The sequence below is a fragment of the Taudactylus pleione genome, unplaced genomic scaffold (assembly GCF_031769625.1).
Source record: "Taudactylus pleione unplaced genomic scaffold, aTauple2 ptg000010l, whole genome shotgun sequence".
NCBI classification, from domain to species: Eukaryota; Metazoa; Chordata; class Amphibia; order Anura; family Myobatrachidae; genus Taudactylus; species Taudactylus pleione.
In genome coordinates, this window is record NW_028284413.1 from 10,060,290 (window position 1) to 10,079,661 (window position 19,372).

At 43.8% G+C, this 19,372-nt stretch overlaps 1 protein-coding gene across 1 annotated transcript; it reads right to left on the reverse strand.

Annotated features, from left to right (window-relative positions):
• Positions 1-845: 845 nt before the first annotated feature.
• On the reverse strand, positions 846-18,800 carry LOC148542686 (palmitoyltransferase ZDHHC20-like). Its single transcript, XM_088467440.1, has 10 exons — positions 18,683-18,800; positions 17,865-17,891; positions 11,095-11,189; positions 8,681-8,792; positions 7,838-7,907; positions 6,788-6,820; positions 6,578-6,698; positions 2,653-2,782; positions 1,387-1,501; positions 846-906 (listed from the first exon to the last, which is right to left on the reverse strand). Exons 1-10 carry the CDS (start codon positions 18,798-18,800, stop codon positions 846-848), a joined length of 882 nt encoding a protein of 293 aa, XP_088323566.1.
• Between the last annotated feature and the right edge of the window lie 572 nt (positions 18,801-19,372).

The following is a 19,372-nucleotide window of genomic DNA, read 5'->3' on the forward strand; positions in this document are numbered from 1 at the left end:
CTGCTTATTATGTTTTTTTTCATATATGTTAGTTATGATCAATTTTAAAGCACATTGGATGTGTGACTATTTTATAAATTGACACATTGTTTTAACAATTGTATTACACCCATATATATGGAACCAGTAAATACTATTTTTATTACCACTGCCTTTAACACTGCTGTATACATACATTTATTACAGATAAACACCATACAGAAAAACTCTAATTTTTATTTCACACATCATTAAAAGTTGATATTTGTGTGTGCAAATTTTCACTCCATGCCAATTTAGGAATGATTTACAAATAAGTGTTAGTACAATAAGGCAGAACTATGCTCTCTCTCTCTCTCTCTCTCCAGTATACACAAAGTATGGAGTGTATGTGTATACCTTTCTTCTTTTTAGAGCCCTGCAGCCCACTCTGCTCTGGAAGATACCATCTCAGGCTGTCACAAATATGTCACTGCTGGGGCCCATCCTCTCCAATGAGTGACAGCCGAGACAGCACTATCCCTTGCCGCTTTGTTTCACTGCCAGATCGCCAGGTGGTTGAGCTTAGAATGACATAGGGGTGGAGCTTTGGGCTACATGGAGGTGGGGCTTTAGGCGGCCCATAGCCATCTCCCCAGGGGAGATGGAGTTCAATAAACCTACCACCTGAGTGGGGTGGGTGGGGTTGTGAATGGGTGATGTTTCAGGGGCCCAGGAGGTAAATGGTCAGGGCTTCAGAATGCTGTTGGTGCTGACAGGATTTTTCTTTTTCTGTCTGCACTGTAGTGGATTCTGTGGCCTACTATCATGGGGGGCCTTGCACTGCATCTTCACCTGCCCCATAATTAATCCGGCCCTGCCCAGTTTTACTCTGCATATTTCTCTGGATCGTAATGTTCAGTTGGCAGAGAATATCCGTCTCCCAGGCTGTAATAAAAGAGAGAGCAGTTCAGTTATTAGACAGAGCAGTTGTTAGATAAGAGTTATGATAATAATAAAGATAATTCAAATAGTACTCTATGTACTCTCTCCTCCCACCTGCCTACTCAGTGACAGATCCAGGGGATGGCGAGGGGAGGGGATCGATCAGAGTCCTGATTGCCCCCCTGGATCCATCACTGTGTCTACCTGGTCTCTTTCAGATAGGCAGAGGATCGTGAGGCAGCATTGATTTCAACATGTTTGAAGGTTATATAGCCAGATAGAGACATATTATTGATTATAATTTTCAGTGGCAAAATGCCTTTAAAAAACAGTAATGTTGGGAGACCTGAACTAACACAGTAGATTTAAAGCAGTGATGGCTGATCTAATCTTAGTACTACACATCCTATAGGCACATGCTGTTTATTAGGTCCCACATGTGTGCTGACATTTCAGAATTTTATTTATACATTACCAGCTTACCTTGTATTTATAGGTAGCAGCCAATACATCTTCTGATGCCCAAATACTCTTTGAAAGTTCTCGTAACCAAGAGGAAGTCCATCTCTTGCAGAAGAGGCATCATCAAAGATCAGTTCTACATTGAGGACACAGAAAAAACATGGATAAGTCACAGATGTTTATGTGTAACCAAGCAGGTGTTTCTTTACATTCTCCAAATTGTGCTAGCAACCTATAGACTCTGACTGTGTTATACCTTTTTACTCATGAATGCCCCCAATAATGTAATCATACTGCAATTTCTCTCTATATAAGAAATAGACTAAGATCCTGAAGTACACAAATGTTCTCATCTGACAGTAAAACACATTTGAAGCTCATTATCTAAATGAGGGCCAGGGAAATCCAGTATAATAACCACGTATCCACACTTTTAGTGGCAATAACACACATGTTCCAGGCAGTAAACAGAGGCAGGGTAATAGCATCCTTCAGCAGGAGAAGGCCTGACATCTTCCTCCTGCTACACTGCAGTTGTCAGTAGAAGATGACCAGTGAGTGCAAGTTCAATAAATAAATGTTTATTCTTTTTCTTGCATATTAGGTCAAATAAAAGAAGAGATAAAGGGCCTGATTCAGAGCTGAACGCTCTGACCAGAGCGCTCGCTCTGAATCAGGGCCCTCCTACCTGTTTTTGGAGCGTCCTCATGGACGCTCGCATACCTGTGGGTTACCACCCACAGCTTATGCGAGCGTCCATGATGATGGTCGCGATGGTCAAAGACCATTGCGACCATCGGGCTTGCGACGAGACCCTGCGGTAGGGTCTCGCTTCCGCAAGCCCAGGAGTGATTTTGGCTCTATCAGAGCCAAAGTCACTCCCACTGACATCATTACTGATGTCAGTGGGGCCGGACTCAGACGGTAGGCTCACCATCGACAGCACGCCCCCTTGGTGCGAGACCCCGAGCGACGTATTTCTCGTCGCTCGCCGGGTCTCGCGCATGCACACGACGGAGCTCCCTCCGTCGTGCGCATGCGCATTCTCACAACATCGACCCGCTAGCGAGCGAACTTTGGGGGTCGGAATGACCCCCAAAGTTCCCTCGCCCACTTCCTACGATGAAACTACAGATGGTTATAGGGAGAACAAATTATTTCCTATTCTATGCGCCTTCCTCCTACAGGACGGTGCTACACTATCATCTCTGTCCCTCTAATGCTAATGGAGAAAACTATGCCATCATTTAACTATCTTTCCATAATTCTATGAGTGAGCTTCATTACCAATTGTCAGCCTGTTTCTCACTAAGAGACAGCAGTTAATGATGAAGAGCATCAACAATATGATGGACAATGCTGCAGATACATAGAACAGGCGACGGATGTTGAAAGATATTTCAGTGTTCTGTTCATCCTGCAAAGGGGAGAAAAAGAGCAGAGTGATTATTAAGACTTATGTTTGCCCAGTGGCAGGGTAAATGAGCATGTAGAAAATACATGTGCATTAAAGGTAGAGATGAGCAGTTCAGATTCTGTGGAATCCGAACCGCTCCGAACACTGGCGATCCGAATCCACCCGAGCCGCGACTCGGGTGTTCCCGCCTGACTTGGATCCCACTTCGAGGCCGAACATCATACTCCCAATGTCGGATTCTCGCGAGACTTGGATGATGTTCAGCCTCTATATATGGCGCCACGCTGCCGGGATTTTCGGCGCCATTTGTCACTCGGCACGCATGCTGCGCAGAGTTCGGCAAGGAAGTTGACTGTGTCCAGTCTCCAGACTAGTGGCTACTGGCTGTGCTGTTAAGTGACTGTAGGGGTAGTGTAGTAGTACAGTGTAAAGTGACTCCTTGGGCAGTGCAGTAGCCCTCTGTGTATACAAGCACTGTGACTCCTTGGGCAGTAGCCCTCTGTGTAAACAAGCACTGTGACTCCTTGGGCATAGACCTCTGTGTATACAAGCATTGTGACTCCTTGGGCAATAGCCCTCTGTGTATACAAGCACTGTGACTCCTTGGGCATAGACCTCTGTGTATACAAGCACTGTGACTCCTTGGGCAGTAGCCCTCTGTGTAAACAAGCACTGTGACTCCTTGGGCATAGACCTCTGTGGATACAAGCATTGTGACTCCTTGGGCAATAGCCCTCTGTGTGTCCATAACACACAAGTACTGTGACTCAGTAGTGAGTGGCAGTGAGTGGCAATGTTTCATAGATGTGCTTTAAATTGTGGTGTCTGTCGCTTAGGGCTCTATTTACTACAATCTGCATGTTGAATGCAGATTGTAGTGTGATATTATCGACTGAATTCGCATTGCGAATTCAGGCAATATCACAGGAATTTACTACAAATCCCTTGCAGGGACAGAGCTTGCGAGAAAGCTCTGTCCCTGCGAATCCCATCCGCACACTAGTCACGGTATTTTCACAAAAAAAACGAGACAAAGTGCCCGCGCATGCGCCGACCGGCCGCCGCTGTTCCCCCCCGGTGCTAAGCCCCACCCCCGGCGCTAAGCCCCGCCCCAGCAATCACGGCAGGTTTGGCAAATCCCAATCCAAAGCCGGACGACAAATCAGAACCAAACCCAAATCCAGCAAAAATGGTCCGGCGCACATCCCTAATTAAAGGATATCTTTTTTTAATGTTTAACTGTCTAAAGGGCAGTCTGAAAATCCACAAAATATATATCTTAATCTACTTTCTCTAAAGAGTAGCCAACCTTTGTGTTACTATAATATGTAGGGGACTTCAGAAACAGGGAACTGAAAATCAGGTACTGTAGCCATAGGAACTAGATATTTGCTTTAATATTCTAGACTGTGCTAAAGAAATGACGGAATAACTGGCAGCTGTGGGCACCGCCTTGTTTTTTGATGTTATCTGTGGAATAGTTTTAGATGTTTCCCTGTGTGTATTAAAGAATTAAGGGCCTGATTCAGACAGTGGCGTAATGAGGGTGGGGCAACAGGGGCATGTGCCCTGGGTTCCAGTGCAGAGAGGGTGCCAGCACAGGGGCTATTGGTTCAGGGACAGACAGGGTTAGACTGAGGATGGAAGGCCCTTCTTTAATATGTAAACTACAGGGGGAGCCAGGGAGCACTAAAGAAATCTGGATAGGGGAAGGGAAGCCGTGTGAAGGAACAGACAGGCAGAGGGAGGAGGGTGTATTATGGTAATTACACACTGGGGGAAAGGGGGGGTGATGAAGAGCATTTTAAAAACATTAAACAGCATATAGACGGGGTTGGAGGGAGTGGGGGTGCGTTACACAATAAGGGACATCAAGGAGGGGAGAGCATGTTTGAGAAGCTTGGTAAACATAATACAGACAAGGGGGATCACTGTAGGGAATATACAGATAAGGAGGGTCACTATAGGGAATATACAGACAAGGAGGGTCACTATAGGGCAGGGATGGGGAAACTCAGGCCCGGGGGCCGTATAAGGCCCGTGGAATCATTAGGTCTGGCCCTCTGAGCTTTTCTCTGCTAGCCTCATCTGGCTAGCAGGGTGCCTAGAATGGCATCCTGCAGCCAGAATCTATGCAGCAGTGCTGCCAGGAGCTGCCCTTACAGCTCCCCAGGGGATCCTCGGGATGCCCCAGGCATTGCTGTGATCACCGGCGATTGTGGCTCCGCCACTGTGTGACATCACATGGAGGGAGTGTGGCCTACACCGGGCCCACAAAAAATTTAATATATATCAAAATGGCCCTCGGCAGAAAAAAGGTTCCCCACACCTGCTATAGGGAATATACAGACAAGGAGGGTCACTATATGGGATATACAGCCAAGGGTGGTCACTATAGGAAATAGACAGACAATGAGGGTCACTATAGGGAAAATACAGACAAGGAGGGTCACTATTGGGAAAATACAGACAAGAAGGGTCACTATAGGGAATATACAGACAAGGGTGGTCACTATAGGAAATATACAGACAAGGAGGGTCACTATAGGGGATATACAGTCAAGGAGGGTCACTATAGGCAATATACAGACAAGGAGGGTTAATATAGGGAATATACAGACAAGTGTGGTCACTATAGGAAATATACAGACAAGGAGGGTTACTATAGGGAATATTCAGACAAGGAGGGGCACTATAGTGAATATACAGACAAGGGTGATCACTATAGGGAATATACAGACAAAGGGGGTCACTATAGGGAATATACAGACCAGTAGGTCACTATACACAAATTGCAGATAAGAGGGTCCCTATAGGGAAAATACAGACAAGAGGAGTCTCTATAGAGAAAATACAGATAAGAGGAGTCACTATAGGGAAATAATAAAAAAGAAGGGTCACTAGAGAAAGTTACAGACAAGGGGGTTATTATAGGGAATATACAGACAAGAGGTCACTATAGAGACAATACAGAAAGGGGAGGCTCAATATAGGGAATATACAGACAAGAGGGTCACTATAGGGAAAATACAGACAAGGGGGTCACTATAGGGATAATACAGAAAAAGGGGGCTCAATATAGGGAATATACAGAGAAAAGGGTCACTCTAGAGAAAATACAGACAAGAGGGTCACTATAAGGTAAATGCAGACAAGGGGGTCACTAGAGTGAATATATAGACAAGGGGGTCACTATAAGGTAAATGCAGACAAGGGGGTCACTAGAGTGAATATATAGACAAGGGGGTCACTATAAGAAAATACAGAGAAAGAGGAGGTCAATATAAGAAAATACAGACAAGGAGGGTCACTATAAGTAAATACAGATGAGGGTCATTATACTCACTATAAATTTTATAGTGAGTGTCTAAGAGCTCAAATGGGGCTGCTGATGCTTATTTTCTATATTGACGGTGATACCATACCATTGGGAACACTATATATATTTTTATAGTTTTATTAGCACCTGAATTATTGTTTATTCAACATTAGTGCTGTAGAAATCCCTATTATTGTGAATGTTGAATGCATTTCTCATCAATTCCTTTTTTCTACACTTTATACTTTACTATTTGTTGATTACCAGTATTGAAAGGCAAAACAATGATCAGCCAACATATCAGTATGGGAATTGTAGTTCACCAAGGTCCCTATAGACATCGCCACCAATGATGTGCTAACATGTAACACTGCAGGGGCAATGTGTCCAAGGATTTTTTTTTAAATGTTTAAAACCAGTAATGGTGAAACTCGCATACATATACCTCACACAGGACAACAGAAAGACAATCTTACCTTCCAGGACGGAATTAAATATTGGAGAATTGTACCAGCAACGAAAGAGCAAGACAGCAAGGCGTACATTACCAGCAGCAGGAAGGATTTGTAATTGGAAAATCCAACACAGTTATTCAGCCTGTAATTAACACAAGACTTCTTTGTTAATCACAAAGCAATAAATATAAAACACATCAGACAAGTTGCAAGTCTCTAACCAGCACATACCCAAGGCAATGATGGTCCATCGTCAGTACACATCTGAAAGTAAAAAAAATACACAAAAATGTTAATTTACTAAAACAATCGATACTGCTATCCTACAAACTATAGAAAAAAATATTTGCAGTACCTCAGCCAGGGGCAAATCCAGGAGGGGGGCAGACGTTCAGTGTGATTGCTACCCCCAGCTCTGGCAGAGGAGACTGCTGCTGCTGCTCAGGGGCAGCAACCTCCCTGGTCCCATTACAGTGCAGCACTGCTGGCTGGGGAGAGAGGCTGCTGCTGCCAGGTAAGAGGGACGGGGGTGGCTCACATGACCCAGGTCATCACGACCCAGGATATGCCATTCACACTACAGGCGACCTGGGTCGATCCCAGAAATAACCCTGCTACCAAACAGGGTTGCTGACCCAGGACTGCGACCCAGGTCAGCCCCTTTCACACATAGGGCTCTATTCATTATGTTAATTATTGGGGTCCGAACCAATAATTAACATACAGCTTGACGCGAGCACTGGAGAGACATACAGCTTGACGCGAGTGGGGAGACAGCTGAACCAAAAATCAGCTGTCTCCACAAAGCGCTTCACTGCTCCTTTTGGACTGAAGGAGCCGGACAGGGGTGGATAGAACCGAAAGCATCCCACATTGTAACCTGGGACTCCTTCCCATAGATGGCAATGCTCCCACAGTCAAGCTCCAAAAATATTGTATTTTTTGAACTTGATGAATTCTGTCCCCATACTAGTGTATGGGGACAGCGGGCCATTCCGGGAGAGAAAGGTAAGCGGGAGATATCTGTGATATCCCCCTGCAATACCTTTTTGATGAATGGCCCGAAAAATTTATTTTTACAATTGCAGATGAAAATTTTCATTTTCACCTGCTTTTCTAGAAATTAAGTGATGATGAATAGACCCCATAGTTTACACCCCCGGGTCGGTTCACGTTCACTAGCAAAAACCTGGGTATTTAGGTTATGAGTGAAAAGGGTATAAGTTATGTGACTCTATACCAAGGACAAAATTGCAAATATGAAGCAATTTGTGGACTTACACATCACAGGCTGAACAATGGCGGCACCGGTCAGGCTTCAGCAGCTGGCATTTATCACAATATCTCATCACTATATAAAAAGAAAACAAAGGTTAATTAATAAAACCCAACAGTACAGTAGAGGAAGAGTTTTAATGATACAAATGTAAGTTCTCAGTCCTTAGCCTAATCCAGTGGTTCCCAAACTTTGTGCCGTGGCACCCTCCGGTGCCTCAGGGCAATTGCAGGGGTGCCTCGGGTTTATAGTCCAGTACCAAAGAAAATTATTTTTAGTCAATGTGAATGGCAAAACCAGCGCTAATGGCTACAAATCAACAAATATGTGGACAAATATAAGTGCAGCCCTGTCAATCGCCACATAACTGAACCTAAGGGTGACATATAATCACAATTTACTTCATTTAAGTTTGCTGAATTTCTCAATAAGAAACTTTTGGCCCAGGGGTGCCATGGAAATAATGCTGATACTCTAGGGCGAAGTGATTCCAAAAAGTTTGGGAACCACTGGCCTAATCTAAACTTCACTCACACTGAATGAACAATTCTCTCCTGCCCACTACTGCTGGGCGCTATATAACACAGCAGCACATCAGGCAATGAGAGAGCCGAGACTACTGCTGCTTAGTGGCAACAGCCTCCCTGGACCCTCCCAAGAGGGCTGGGAAGGGAGACTGCTGCCACTGAGCAGCAGCAGTCTCTGATCTCTCCCTTCCTAATGTGTAGTGGGTAGGAGAGGTCTTGTGAAGTGGGGACGATTGCCCTGATCACCCCCCCGATCCACCCCTGCAGACACGTCTCACCATGAGATAACCTCTTCCCTTCTTAGTTTTCCACCTTTTGTACCTGATATTGTATTGATGGGCAAGCGATTAGCAGCTGCCCAGAGAATAAGCTGCTTGTCTTCTTGTGTCTGCTTCTCCTTGTACAACTCCTTGTCAGACTCCGATAAATAAAACTAAGGTAAAGCACAGACACAGGATAGCATTAGGATGGCGACTACTGTGTGATCAATGTGTTTGATAAATGATAGAAACCGATTGGTTGGTACTTTATCTCTCTTCACTTAATCTCATGAAGATTTGATAAATCTCCACCTTTGTGAGAAATATAACGTCTGCAACATCACTGATTTCTGGCATTTTTTTGTAGCAGGATTTAAAGCAGTGATTTTATTAAGGATAAAATATCTTATTAAGGATAAAATATCCCCCTTTAAATCTTATGACGAAAAATGCCTAAAGACAGCGATGTGCACAAATCCCAGTTTATTACACTTCCCTCTCTAAGTTTAATTTTATTTCACATGAGGATTTCTGTACGTAAGAAGTCTTGCAGAGGTTGCCAGCCAAGAAGACTTTCATGCCCCTCTTGCATTATTTTTCCCCTATAAGGGTCACTGGAGTCAAAATATAGAACTTTTAGGGGTATATTTACTAAAGGTCGATTTTAATCGATTAACATAGATGTTTTGTTTCTGAAGCTAAATCACACATTTGCTAATGCTTAAAAAAGTAAAGGTTAGTAAATGTGTGATTAAGACCCAGAAACCCAACATCGATTTTGATGAATTATAAATCGATTAAAATCGACCTTTAGTAAATATACCTCTTGTGTTTTAATGATATTACCAGGGATAGTGCAATACATGTAAGCAGCTCTCAAAATGGAAAACATTATTTCCAATGATCCTGTACCCAGTCAAATATTTAATCGTGTTCTGGATCAGTTGAGTTACTATTTTGGACACTATTTATTCAATCTATGCTGCAAATATTTATCATGAAATATTTGCAGCATATTCCCTGAAAAGATCTGTTTTTGGGGTGGGGGGATATCCACAAATACTAAGTACTCCCCAGATACACTAAGGACATACTGTACTTGCCTACTTATTATTCTTCCTCCCTGGGAGTAGAAGCAGGTGGGCGGTGATGGGAGGGAGGGCATTTTGCATCATTAAGCCCGCCCCTTACAGTAAATTGCTGCAAATAATGCATATTTAAATAGGGGGCGTGGACAGATTAGGAGATTCTTGTAGAATCTCGTCATTAAGCTCCGCTCCTACTCATGGACCCGCCGATCTCCATGCCTACTATTCCAGAGGTACGGGAGGTTACCTGAAAAATCGTGAGCCTCCCGCGACTTCCGGGAGCGTAGGCAAGTATGACTAAGGAGGGATCATAGCAGATTTCTCTGATATCTAGTCTCTCCACTTGCGACAGCATCCGCAACCCCCATAGGTGTCTATGGAGGATGTGATAGATGTCAGGAATCCTTCCAGAGCTTGGCCCCCACAGTTTACGCCATATGAAGTTGGCATTGTGCTGCTGTAAAAATAGAGAGACTGGCGCTCAATAGCTAATATACTATAAAAATAGATAAATAAATAAAAATGAATAGATGAGAAGCGGATGTCTAAATAGACAATATACACATTTATTGTAAACAATTAATACATGTGGAAAAAATATATGATAAAAACCTCTAGTTAGAAGCTGGAGCTCTAATATCCAGCGAAACACGTTAAGCCATTTCAACAGTCACTCTATGGACATTGGGATTTCTTCTAATTGCGGATCCAGAGGGTTCTGTACTTCATTAGTAGCCACCATCCCCCCCATACCATGCAGTGCCCCCAGTAGCACCCCCTTACACAAACACACACAATGCCATGAACGTGACCGTCCGCTCCTCTCTGCACCTGCAGCGGGGGGAGCCAGAAGACGGAGCTCATGACTGAGCTCCAGCCGGCTCCCTCCTTTTACGCAGCAGCCAATGAGAGTCTGTCTGACTCTCATTGGCTGCTATAACAAACACACTGCCGCCAGCGCGGCAGCGTGTTTGTTACAGTGTAGGGCAGACCGCTCTAACTGCGTTCTGCCATACACTTGTGGAGCCCTGATGTCGGATTCTCTCTCCAGGATCCCACGTCAGGAGGCTGCTGCTCGGCCTCGAAGGGGGATCCGAGTCAGGTGGGGAACACCTGAACAGCATTCGGGTGGACCCAGATCCCCTATGTTTGGAGCGGTTTGGATTCTGTGGAACCGCTCATCCCTAGTTAGGAAACAGAGTGAAAAGTGATAAGGTGCCAGCCAATCAGCTCCCAACTGTCATTTTTCAAACACAGCCTGTGAGATGGCAGTTACCTTATCACTTTTCACTCTGTCACCTAACACTGTTTAGTAAATAGACCCCTTGGTGTTGTAGTAGATACAGGTATGAAACACAATTAATTAATATTGTACATTGATATTTACCTCTTTGGGTGGTTTTGCTGGTCTTGAACGTACCGTTGTCCAATAGGACCACAGAGAGATTATCAAAAGCAGGTGAAAAAACACCAAGCAGATAACTAGAACAGTAAAACCAAAGTTAGTAAAACACAACTCATCACAATCAAACTAACATGGCCTAAAAAACTGCAACCCTTCAGCTGTTATAAGACTGTCGGGTCTATTTACTAAGCTATGTTAGGAGATAAAGTGAATGGAGATAAGGTAACAGCCAATCAGCTACTAACTGCCATTTTTCAAACACAGCCTGTGACATGGCAGTTAGGAGCTGATTGGCTGGTACCTTATCACCGTTCACTTTATCTCCTAACACTGCTTAGTAAATAGACCCCTATAAGTTCCATCATTCCTCCAGCTTTATAGTTACACCAAGACCAAGAGAGCTACCTCTGCTCAACTTATTACAAGTTTAACTCACTTTCCCCCATCACAATTTTGCCACCCATTGCTGCTGACTCCAATGCTTTCCCACCTTGCTGGGACCTCTATGTTAGCACCACAACACAATCAGCTCTGCATTTTACTTGGGTGTCCTTCATTCTGCCTATCATTTCTCTAATGCATTCTACAAAATCATAGACAGAATCTGATTGGTTATTATGGGCACCACCTCCACTTCTCTGGTTTAGAAGCTTTAGTGAATCTACCCCCTGGAATCATAGGTATAGAACACAGCTTTGTTTTTTATCAAATCGTATTTCCTTTTTCCTCTTCATATTTTTTACTATTTTTATATAATTTCACTAAGCTTAAATCATTGAAAAACACCCCAGTTTTTGTGGGTATTATACAAGGCTTATATACAGGGTTTGCGCTTCCATTAGGCGGCTGCTAGAGGATGCCGGGATCTGAGGGGGTGGCCCACTGAGGCTGCCTGGGAGAAATATGGGGTGTGATATAAAAGATCGGCAGTGTCTAAATTAGGGGTGAGCGGGTTCGGATTTCTGAAATCTGAACCCCCCCGAGCCCCCCCGATCCGAGTCAGGCTCAACTTTTCCCACCTGACTCGGATCTGAAATCGAGGCAAAACGTCATCATCCCGCCTTCCGGGTCTCGCGGGTTTTGGATCCTAAATAAGTATACCCGCGTCGGCGCCATTTTCTCACTCGACTGTGGACAGTGAAGAGGGAGGGTGGGAGTTAGGGCTGGCTGGGCTGTGTAGTGTAGTGTTGTAGTGCAGTGTAGTGTTGTGCTGTGCTGCGCTGTGCTGCTGTTGTCCATAGGGGCTGGCTGGACTGTGTTGTGCAGTCAGTTGTCCATAGGGGCTGTGTCCACTCCAAATTCCTGTGCAGTGTCCCAGTCCTAAAGGGGTGCTGTAGTGTTGTCCAGGGGGTGCTCTGTCCATCATGGGTGCTCCCCCCAAGTGCTAAAAAAAAAATATTTTTTCTGTGTTTGTGAATTGTGTGCACTGTGGCTGCACGTGCATCAACAAAGGAGCAGCGCCAAGTGTACGCCTGTGTCCCATAAGTAAAAGGCCGGATGGCTTGTCCGTTAAAGGGTGCTGTAACCCCCAAAGGGCACTCCAAACAAATTATATAAAAATATATATTTTTTTTGTGTTTGTGAATTGTGTGCACTGTGGCTGCATGTGCATCAACGAAGGAGTAGTGCCAAGCGTGCGCCTGTGTCCCATAAGTAAAAGGTCGGCTGGCTTGTCCGTTAAAGGGTGCTGTAACCCCCAAAGGGCATTCCAAACAAAATAAAAAAATATATTTTTTTGTATTTGTGAATTGTGTGCGCAGTAGCCGCACGTGCATCAACAAAGTAGTGCCAAGCGTGCGCCTGTGTCATAAGTAAAGGGCCGGCTGGCTTGACCGTTAAAGGGTGCTGTAACCCCCAAAGTACACTCCAAACAAAATAAAAAAATATTTTCTGTGTTTGTGAATTGTGTGCGCAGTAGCCGCACGTGCATCAACAAAGTAGTGCCAAGTGTGCGCCTGTGTCATAAGTAAAGGGCCGGCTGGATTGACCGCTAAAGGGTGCTGTAACCCCCAAAGGGCACTCCAAACAAAATAAAAAAATATATTTTTTTGTGTTTGTGAATTGTGTGCGCAGTAGCCGCACGTGCATCAACAAAGTAGTGCCAAGCGTGCGCCTGTGTCCCATAAATAAAGGGCCGGCTGGATTGACCGCTAAAGGGTGCTGTAACCACCAAAGGGCACTCCAAACAAAATAAAAAAATATTTTCTGTGTTTGTGAATTGTGTGCACTGTAGCCGCACGTGCATCAACAAAGTAGCAGCGCCAAGCGTGCGCCTGTGTCCCATAAGTAAAGAGCCGACTCATTTCTTAAAGGGTGGTGTAACCCACAAAGTGCACTACTCTCCAGCAAAAATCAAAAAATATTTTCTGTGTTTGTGTGCGCCTTAGCCGCATGTATATATCAATATAACATAAATGGAGGACCAAACTTTCTCCGATAAAAATAAAATAGGGAAAGATCAAGAACCACTTCCTCCTAGTGCTGTTGCTGCTGCTGGGAGTTGTTCATCATCCCAGAGAGGAAGTAGGAACACCACTACTTTTACTAAACAATTGACCCTCCAACAGTCCTTAGCGAGGAAGATGAAGTACGACAGCAGTCATCCTGAAGCAAAACGTATAACTGAGGCCTTGACTGCTATGTTGGTGTTAGACGTGCGTCCGGTATCCGCCATTAGTGCAGTGGGATTTAGACAATTGATGGAGGTAGTGTGTCCCCGGTTCCAAATCCCGTCTAGATTCCACCTGCATCCTCAAAGCAGCAGCGACAAGCGTGCGTCTGTCTGTTAAAGGGTGATGTAACCCTCAAAGTGCGCTCCACAAACAATAAAAAAATTCTTCTTTTTTTCTGTCTTTGTGAATTGTGTGGGCTGTAGCCGCACTTGCATCCTCAAAGCAGCAGCAACAAGCGTGTGTCTGTCTGTTAAAGGGTGGTGTAACCCTCAAAGTGCTCCAAGAAATAAAAAACTTTTTTTTTTATGTGTTTGTGACTTGTGTGCGATGTAGCCACACGTGCATCAACACAGTAGCAGCGCCAGCGTGCACCTGTGTCATATGTCAAGGGCCGGTTTGGACATGCCAACAATTTCTGACAAGTCTTCTGTCACTGCATATGATACTGTCCTCAAAGCAGCAGCGACAAGCGTGCGTCTGTCTGTTAAAGGATTACATCGGTGACAGCATCCAAGTAGGCATGTCAAACATTCCGTACATGTACTTGCAGGAAAAAGAGGCAATTTGGAGGCCCCTGTACAAACTGGCTCTATTTTACCTGAGTTGCCCCCCTCCAGTGTGCACTCCGAAAGAGTGTTTAGTGCAGCCGGGAACCTTGTCAGCAAAAGGCGTAGGAGGTTGCTTCCACAAAATGTGGAGAAGATGATGTTCATAAAAATGAATTATCAACTTTTCGAGGGAGACCAGCCTCCAGAACGTACAGAGGGACCTGTGGTGGTGGATTCCAGCGGGGACGAATTAATACTCTGTGAGGATGAGGATGTACACAACACTGAAGAGGGTGAGGAATCGGTGAATGAGGAGGATGAGGACGACATCTTGCCTCCGTAGAGCCAGTTTGTGCAGGGCCAGATTAATTGCCTGCTTGTTTTGTGGGGGCCCAAACGAACCAATCATTTCAGCCACAGTCGTGTGGCAGACCCTGGCGCTGAAATGATTGGTTTGTTAAAGTGTGCATGTCCTGTTTATACAACATAAGGGTGGGTGGGAGGGCCCAAGGACAATTCCATCTTGCACCTCTTTTTTTTCTTTGCATTATGTACTGTTTGGGGCCTAGTTTTTCAAACTGCCATCCTGTCTGCCACTGCAGTGTCACTCCTAGATGGGCCACGTGTTTGTGCCGCCCACTCGTGTCGCTTAGCATAGTCATCCATCTACCTCGGTGCAACCTTTTGGACATAAAAACACTATTGTGAGGTGTTCAGAATAGACTGGAAATTAGTGGAAATTAAGGTTTTTGAGGTTAATAATAGCATAGGAGCAGAAAAATCAACACATTCTGTGATTTTAGCTGTTTTTATGCTTTTTTAAAAAAAAATACAGATCCAAAACACAAAACCCAGAACCCAAAACACCGAAGGGTGGTTTTGGCAAAACCAATCCAGATCCAAAACACGAAGAAAGATCAAAAACCAAAACACAAAACACGAAAAGTGGCCGGTGCACACCCCTAGTCTAAATAGACAGTCAAATGGTCTACAGGTCAAAAAGTTGACACACAAATGATGGTAAACACTAAAAAAGTTCATATATATATATATATATATTAACCCTAATCCTCACCCTAACCCCCCCCTTAGTGCCTAAACATAACCCTCCCCTTTTGTGCCTAAACCTAACCATCTCCTTCCGCGGCCTATCCCTAACCTTCCACCAAGTGCCTAACCCTAAACCCAATCCTAACCCTAGCCCTAAAAATCATGAAAATTCATGAAAAACCATGTGTCAACCTATTCTGTGTCAACCATTTCTGTGTCGACCCTTTGAAGCCTATGTATTTCCAACACTCTGGTCCTGATTCTGTGTCGGATGCATCCACGGCCTGTATGCCAGCTTGCTGCAGCAGCCTCTTTACTGCCTTATGCTAACGAGAGTATCTGCCAGAGGTGTCTTGTGACACCCGGTGCGCACCTCATAACTCCCCTTGTGTGCAAGAGCTGTGTGCAGATGAAAAGGGTGTGTGGCCTAACATAAGTGGGCATGGCCTATCAGGAAATCCCTATTGCATTACTCCAGGGGTGTGCCCAGCATCCTTGGAGATGATAGGCTGCCCCTGGAGACTAGTACCTGCACTGTCGGCTCCTCCTCTGTGACAGGTGCCGAGTGCTGCAGGAAAATGTCACACTGCAGCACCCTGCTCCTGTCACTGAGAAGGAGCCGGCATTTTGGTATCACCCCCTTCGAGGGTGAAAACAGGGTGTGGCCTGCACCCCCATAGGGACGCCACTGTCTATGACAGTATCACTCCATCTTCAGGCGTATGCATCATTCTGCCCACTGTCATCATTAGTATGCAGACTTTCACTGACCTCTTGATAAGTGCATAACATCCATCTGAGACAGGTGTCACATCTCAATCTGCACCTCACCAACGTGCCCGGACATCTGCCTACACGCCCGCAACACTCCCATGCCACTCCCATGAGATGGGTCGGTTGTGTGCGATGAATGATAGCCACCCAATTGCCGCCCAGAAATGCCCATTTCATGCAAAGAGAGATCCATCAACTGACGGATCAATCCGTCCGAACTTTCAACCTCTGTCCGTGTGTGTATGTGTGGTCGGAGCCTGCGCAGTTTGCAGATATCTGTGTCCGCATTTGGACTAGCCTCTGACTCACAATCAGCCCAAACGCTGCTCTATATATCTGTTTTATATTTAGGGCTCCTTCTCCACATCTTCTAACTATAACAAGTGCTACCTCAAAAAGACTGATACACTCCATTGCATTGCCGCTGAGCAATAGCCGCATTAAGGGAACCCCCATCAGGGAGAAATAAATAGTGTATTAGCCTAATTTTTCTTGGGACTTTTTTTATTCTTCTTCTTCTTCTCATTATTATTATTATTATTATTATTATGGTACTAGTCCCTGAGAAGAAATAATTAGCAATTGGATGAGGGGGTTCTGTAAAATTACCATAAATACATAAAATAACAGCAAAATGTAAAAGGTAGAGATCAGATAAGTGCTGTCGAAAAGCTAAAAAGAGGACAATATAAGGTAATCAATCCATGTTCAAAGAAATATCATAATAGTAAATTAAATGACTGTAAATTCTTGCAATGAAATCCAAATCGGTTCAATTTGTGCATATATACAGAAGAAATAAAAAATAAAATTATCAGCAAAGCAACATTTCAATTTGCAGTAGATGTAATCCAGGGTGGCAAAAAAGCTTCTCAATTCCACAGCATACTGCCCCTACCATCTCCTGATCCCCTTAGTCCCTTAAATACAGCACCTGTCCTGATGCATCCCTATTTACTATGCCCTTCCACCTCTCTCTATCCCCTGCGTAACAATAATAACTACAGATGTAACCGCGTACATTATTGCCGTGATGTGTGCATACGGGCACATGCATCGCGGCATAGCGCAGCATTCGCCGGGCTGTGACTAGGCGCGACCGGCGTTCTCCCCATTGTAGCCTGTGGCCATAGATGTAGGCACACTAGTCGCGCCATCCATGCCGCGATGCAAGCTGGCATAGCGCAGCGTTTGCCAGGCCGCGACTAGGCGCAGTCGGCGTTCTCCCCATTGTAGTCTGCGGCCATAGACGCGGGAACACTAGCTGCGCCATCCATGCCGCGATGCGCTCTCTTCGCGGCATAGATGAGCATGGCTATATCTGTACTATCCCCCCTAAGCACTTATTTATTTATTAACAGTTTCTTATATAGCGCAACATATTCCATTGCGCTTCACGATTGGAGCACTTGTCCTCCCTTTAAACCTATTCCACTGTCTGTTATCTGTTGATGTTTGTATACAAGTTTTTGTTTTGTTTACTTAGCCATTAATAAGTCATAGACACTTTTATTTTTTTCCCCCATATAAGGGCAAAAAAACTTCCCTTTTTGTTGTTAGCCACTGTTTTACACAATAAATACTGTAGCATCATTCTGTCTTAAGCAACTTTGTAAATAATTAAAAAAAAAGAAAAAATACTTTCTAAAAAATTCTCAATTAAAAACACTGGCTGCTATAGATAAATAATAGTTATTTAAGAACTTACCTCTTTCAGTGTCTGATTGTATTGTTTCTGCAGTAAAAGGAAGATAAAAAATAAATTTGCTTACATTACTGTTTGCTGTTTTTGAAAGGTTTCTTTAGAATTTAAAAATACGGATTCATTTTCTATAGCTCATATAAAAATATATTTGGAACTAGTATGAGACTCAATATTTGAAGGAGAATTTGAATTGGGTTCTACATGCTTCTTTCTATTTAAAGGGCTGAAAACATTAAACTGCACCAATCCTGTCTGCATCTTTTACTAAATATATTGCTTTTCTTTCTAGCTTTCCAGTGTATATAATATCATCTTGCATAATATCTGATGCAATCTATAGCACCTGTACTTGTGAACACATGAAAAATAGGCAACGCACTGTTATGAAAATCCTACTTGGTGTATTTTTCAACTGATTTTCATACAGTTACTAAATAATATAATGTCACACAGAAGTGCCCCAGTTTATATTATGTCATACAGTACCTAAATAATATAATGTCACACAGAAGTGCCCCAGTTTATATTATATCACACAGAAGTGCCCCAGTTTATATTATATTATACAGTACCTAAATAATATAATGTCACACAGAAGTGCCCCAGTTTATATTATGTCATACAGAAGTGCCCCAGTTTATATTATGTCATACATATATATATATATATATATATATATATACATATATACACATGTATACACATGTACATGTATATGTAACACAGAAGATTGGTACAATCACACAAGACCTGATGTGCATTCCCCTCCTGGGTGACAGGGCATTTGTTAGTTTAGGGTCAGCAGAAAGTACAGTACTCACCAATACATAGCTCAGACACATACACGTGGTAGCCCCAGCACACTCCCAGTGTAACGAGGACCACTGGCATCCAAAGGACCACTTGCTTGCAGTACCACTGCACACGAGACAGCTCCATGAGCCTGTAACTGCTGGTACTAAGACTAAGCAGCTACTGTCACTCTCTGGTGGTGTAACTAGGAGATAGATGATCCGCTCTCACACCCACACTGTGATGTCACAAAGGGACATGGGCAGCAGGGGCATGTGTTTGTAGCATGTGCCAGGTCTGGGAAGCGATGGAAGCTTTGCTCTACACAGAATACAGGGCATCCTGCTTTACAGATCTTCTGGGCATCTAAACTGTCTAAAAAGTTACCTGTCAGTTGGCAGCCTCAAACCATTTTTATAAATGGACAAGCACCAGCCACCTTAGGGCCAACCCCTCAGCCAACCTTCCCTCCAATTAATAGAGGACTCTTAATAAATAGACCTTAAAATATAATATAAACACATGCATGCATACATAGTATCATTATATAATGCTGTGGGTTTCTTTTTATACAAATAATATTGATACTATACTGTATATATATTTATATATATTTATACTTACTAATGACCGGCAATACACTTATTAAATGAAATATATATATATATATATATATATGTATATATATATATATATACAGTATATGTGTGATATATAAA

Bases quoted from the DNA above. Each gene is read 5' to 3' on its own strand.
- LOC148542686 (XM_088467440.1), bottom strand. From the start codon at position 18,800: ATGGAGCTGTCTCGTGTGCAGTGGTACTGCAAGCAAGTGGTCCTTTGG. The intron at 11,190-17,864 runs GTAAGTTCTTAA...TTACTGTTCTAG, and splicing joins ACAATCAGACACTGAAAGAG to TTATCTGCTTGGTGTTTTTT. The intron at 8,793-11,094 runs GTAAATATCAAT...GCTTTACCTTAG, and splicing joins CAGCAAAACCACCCAAAGAG to TTTTATTTATCGGAGTCTGA.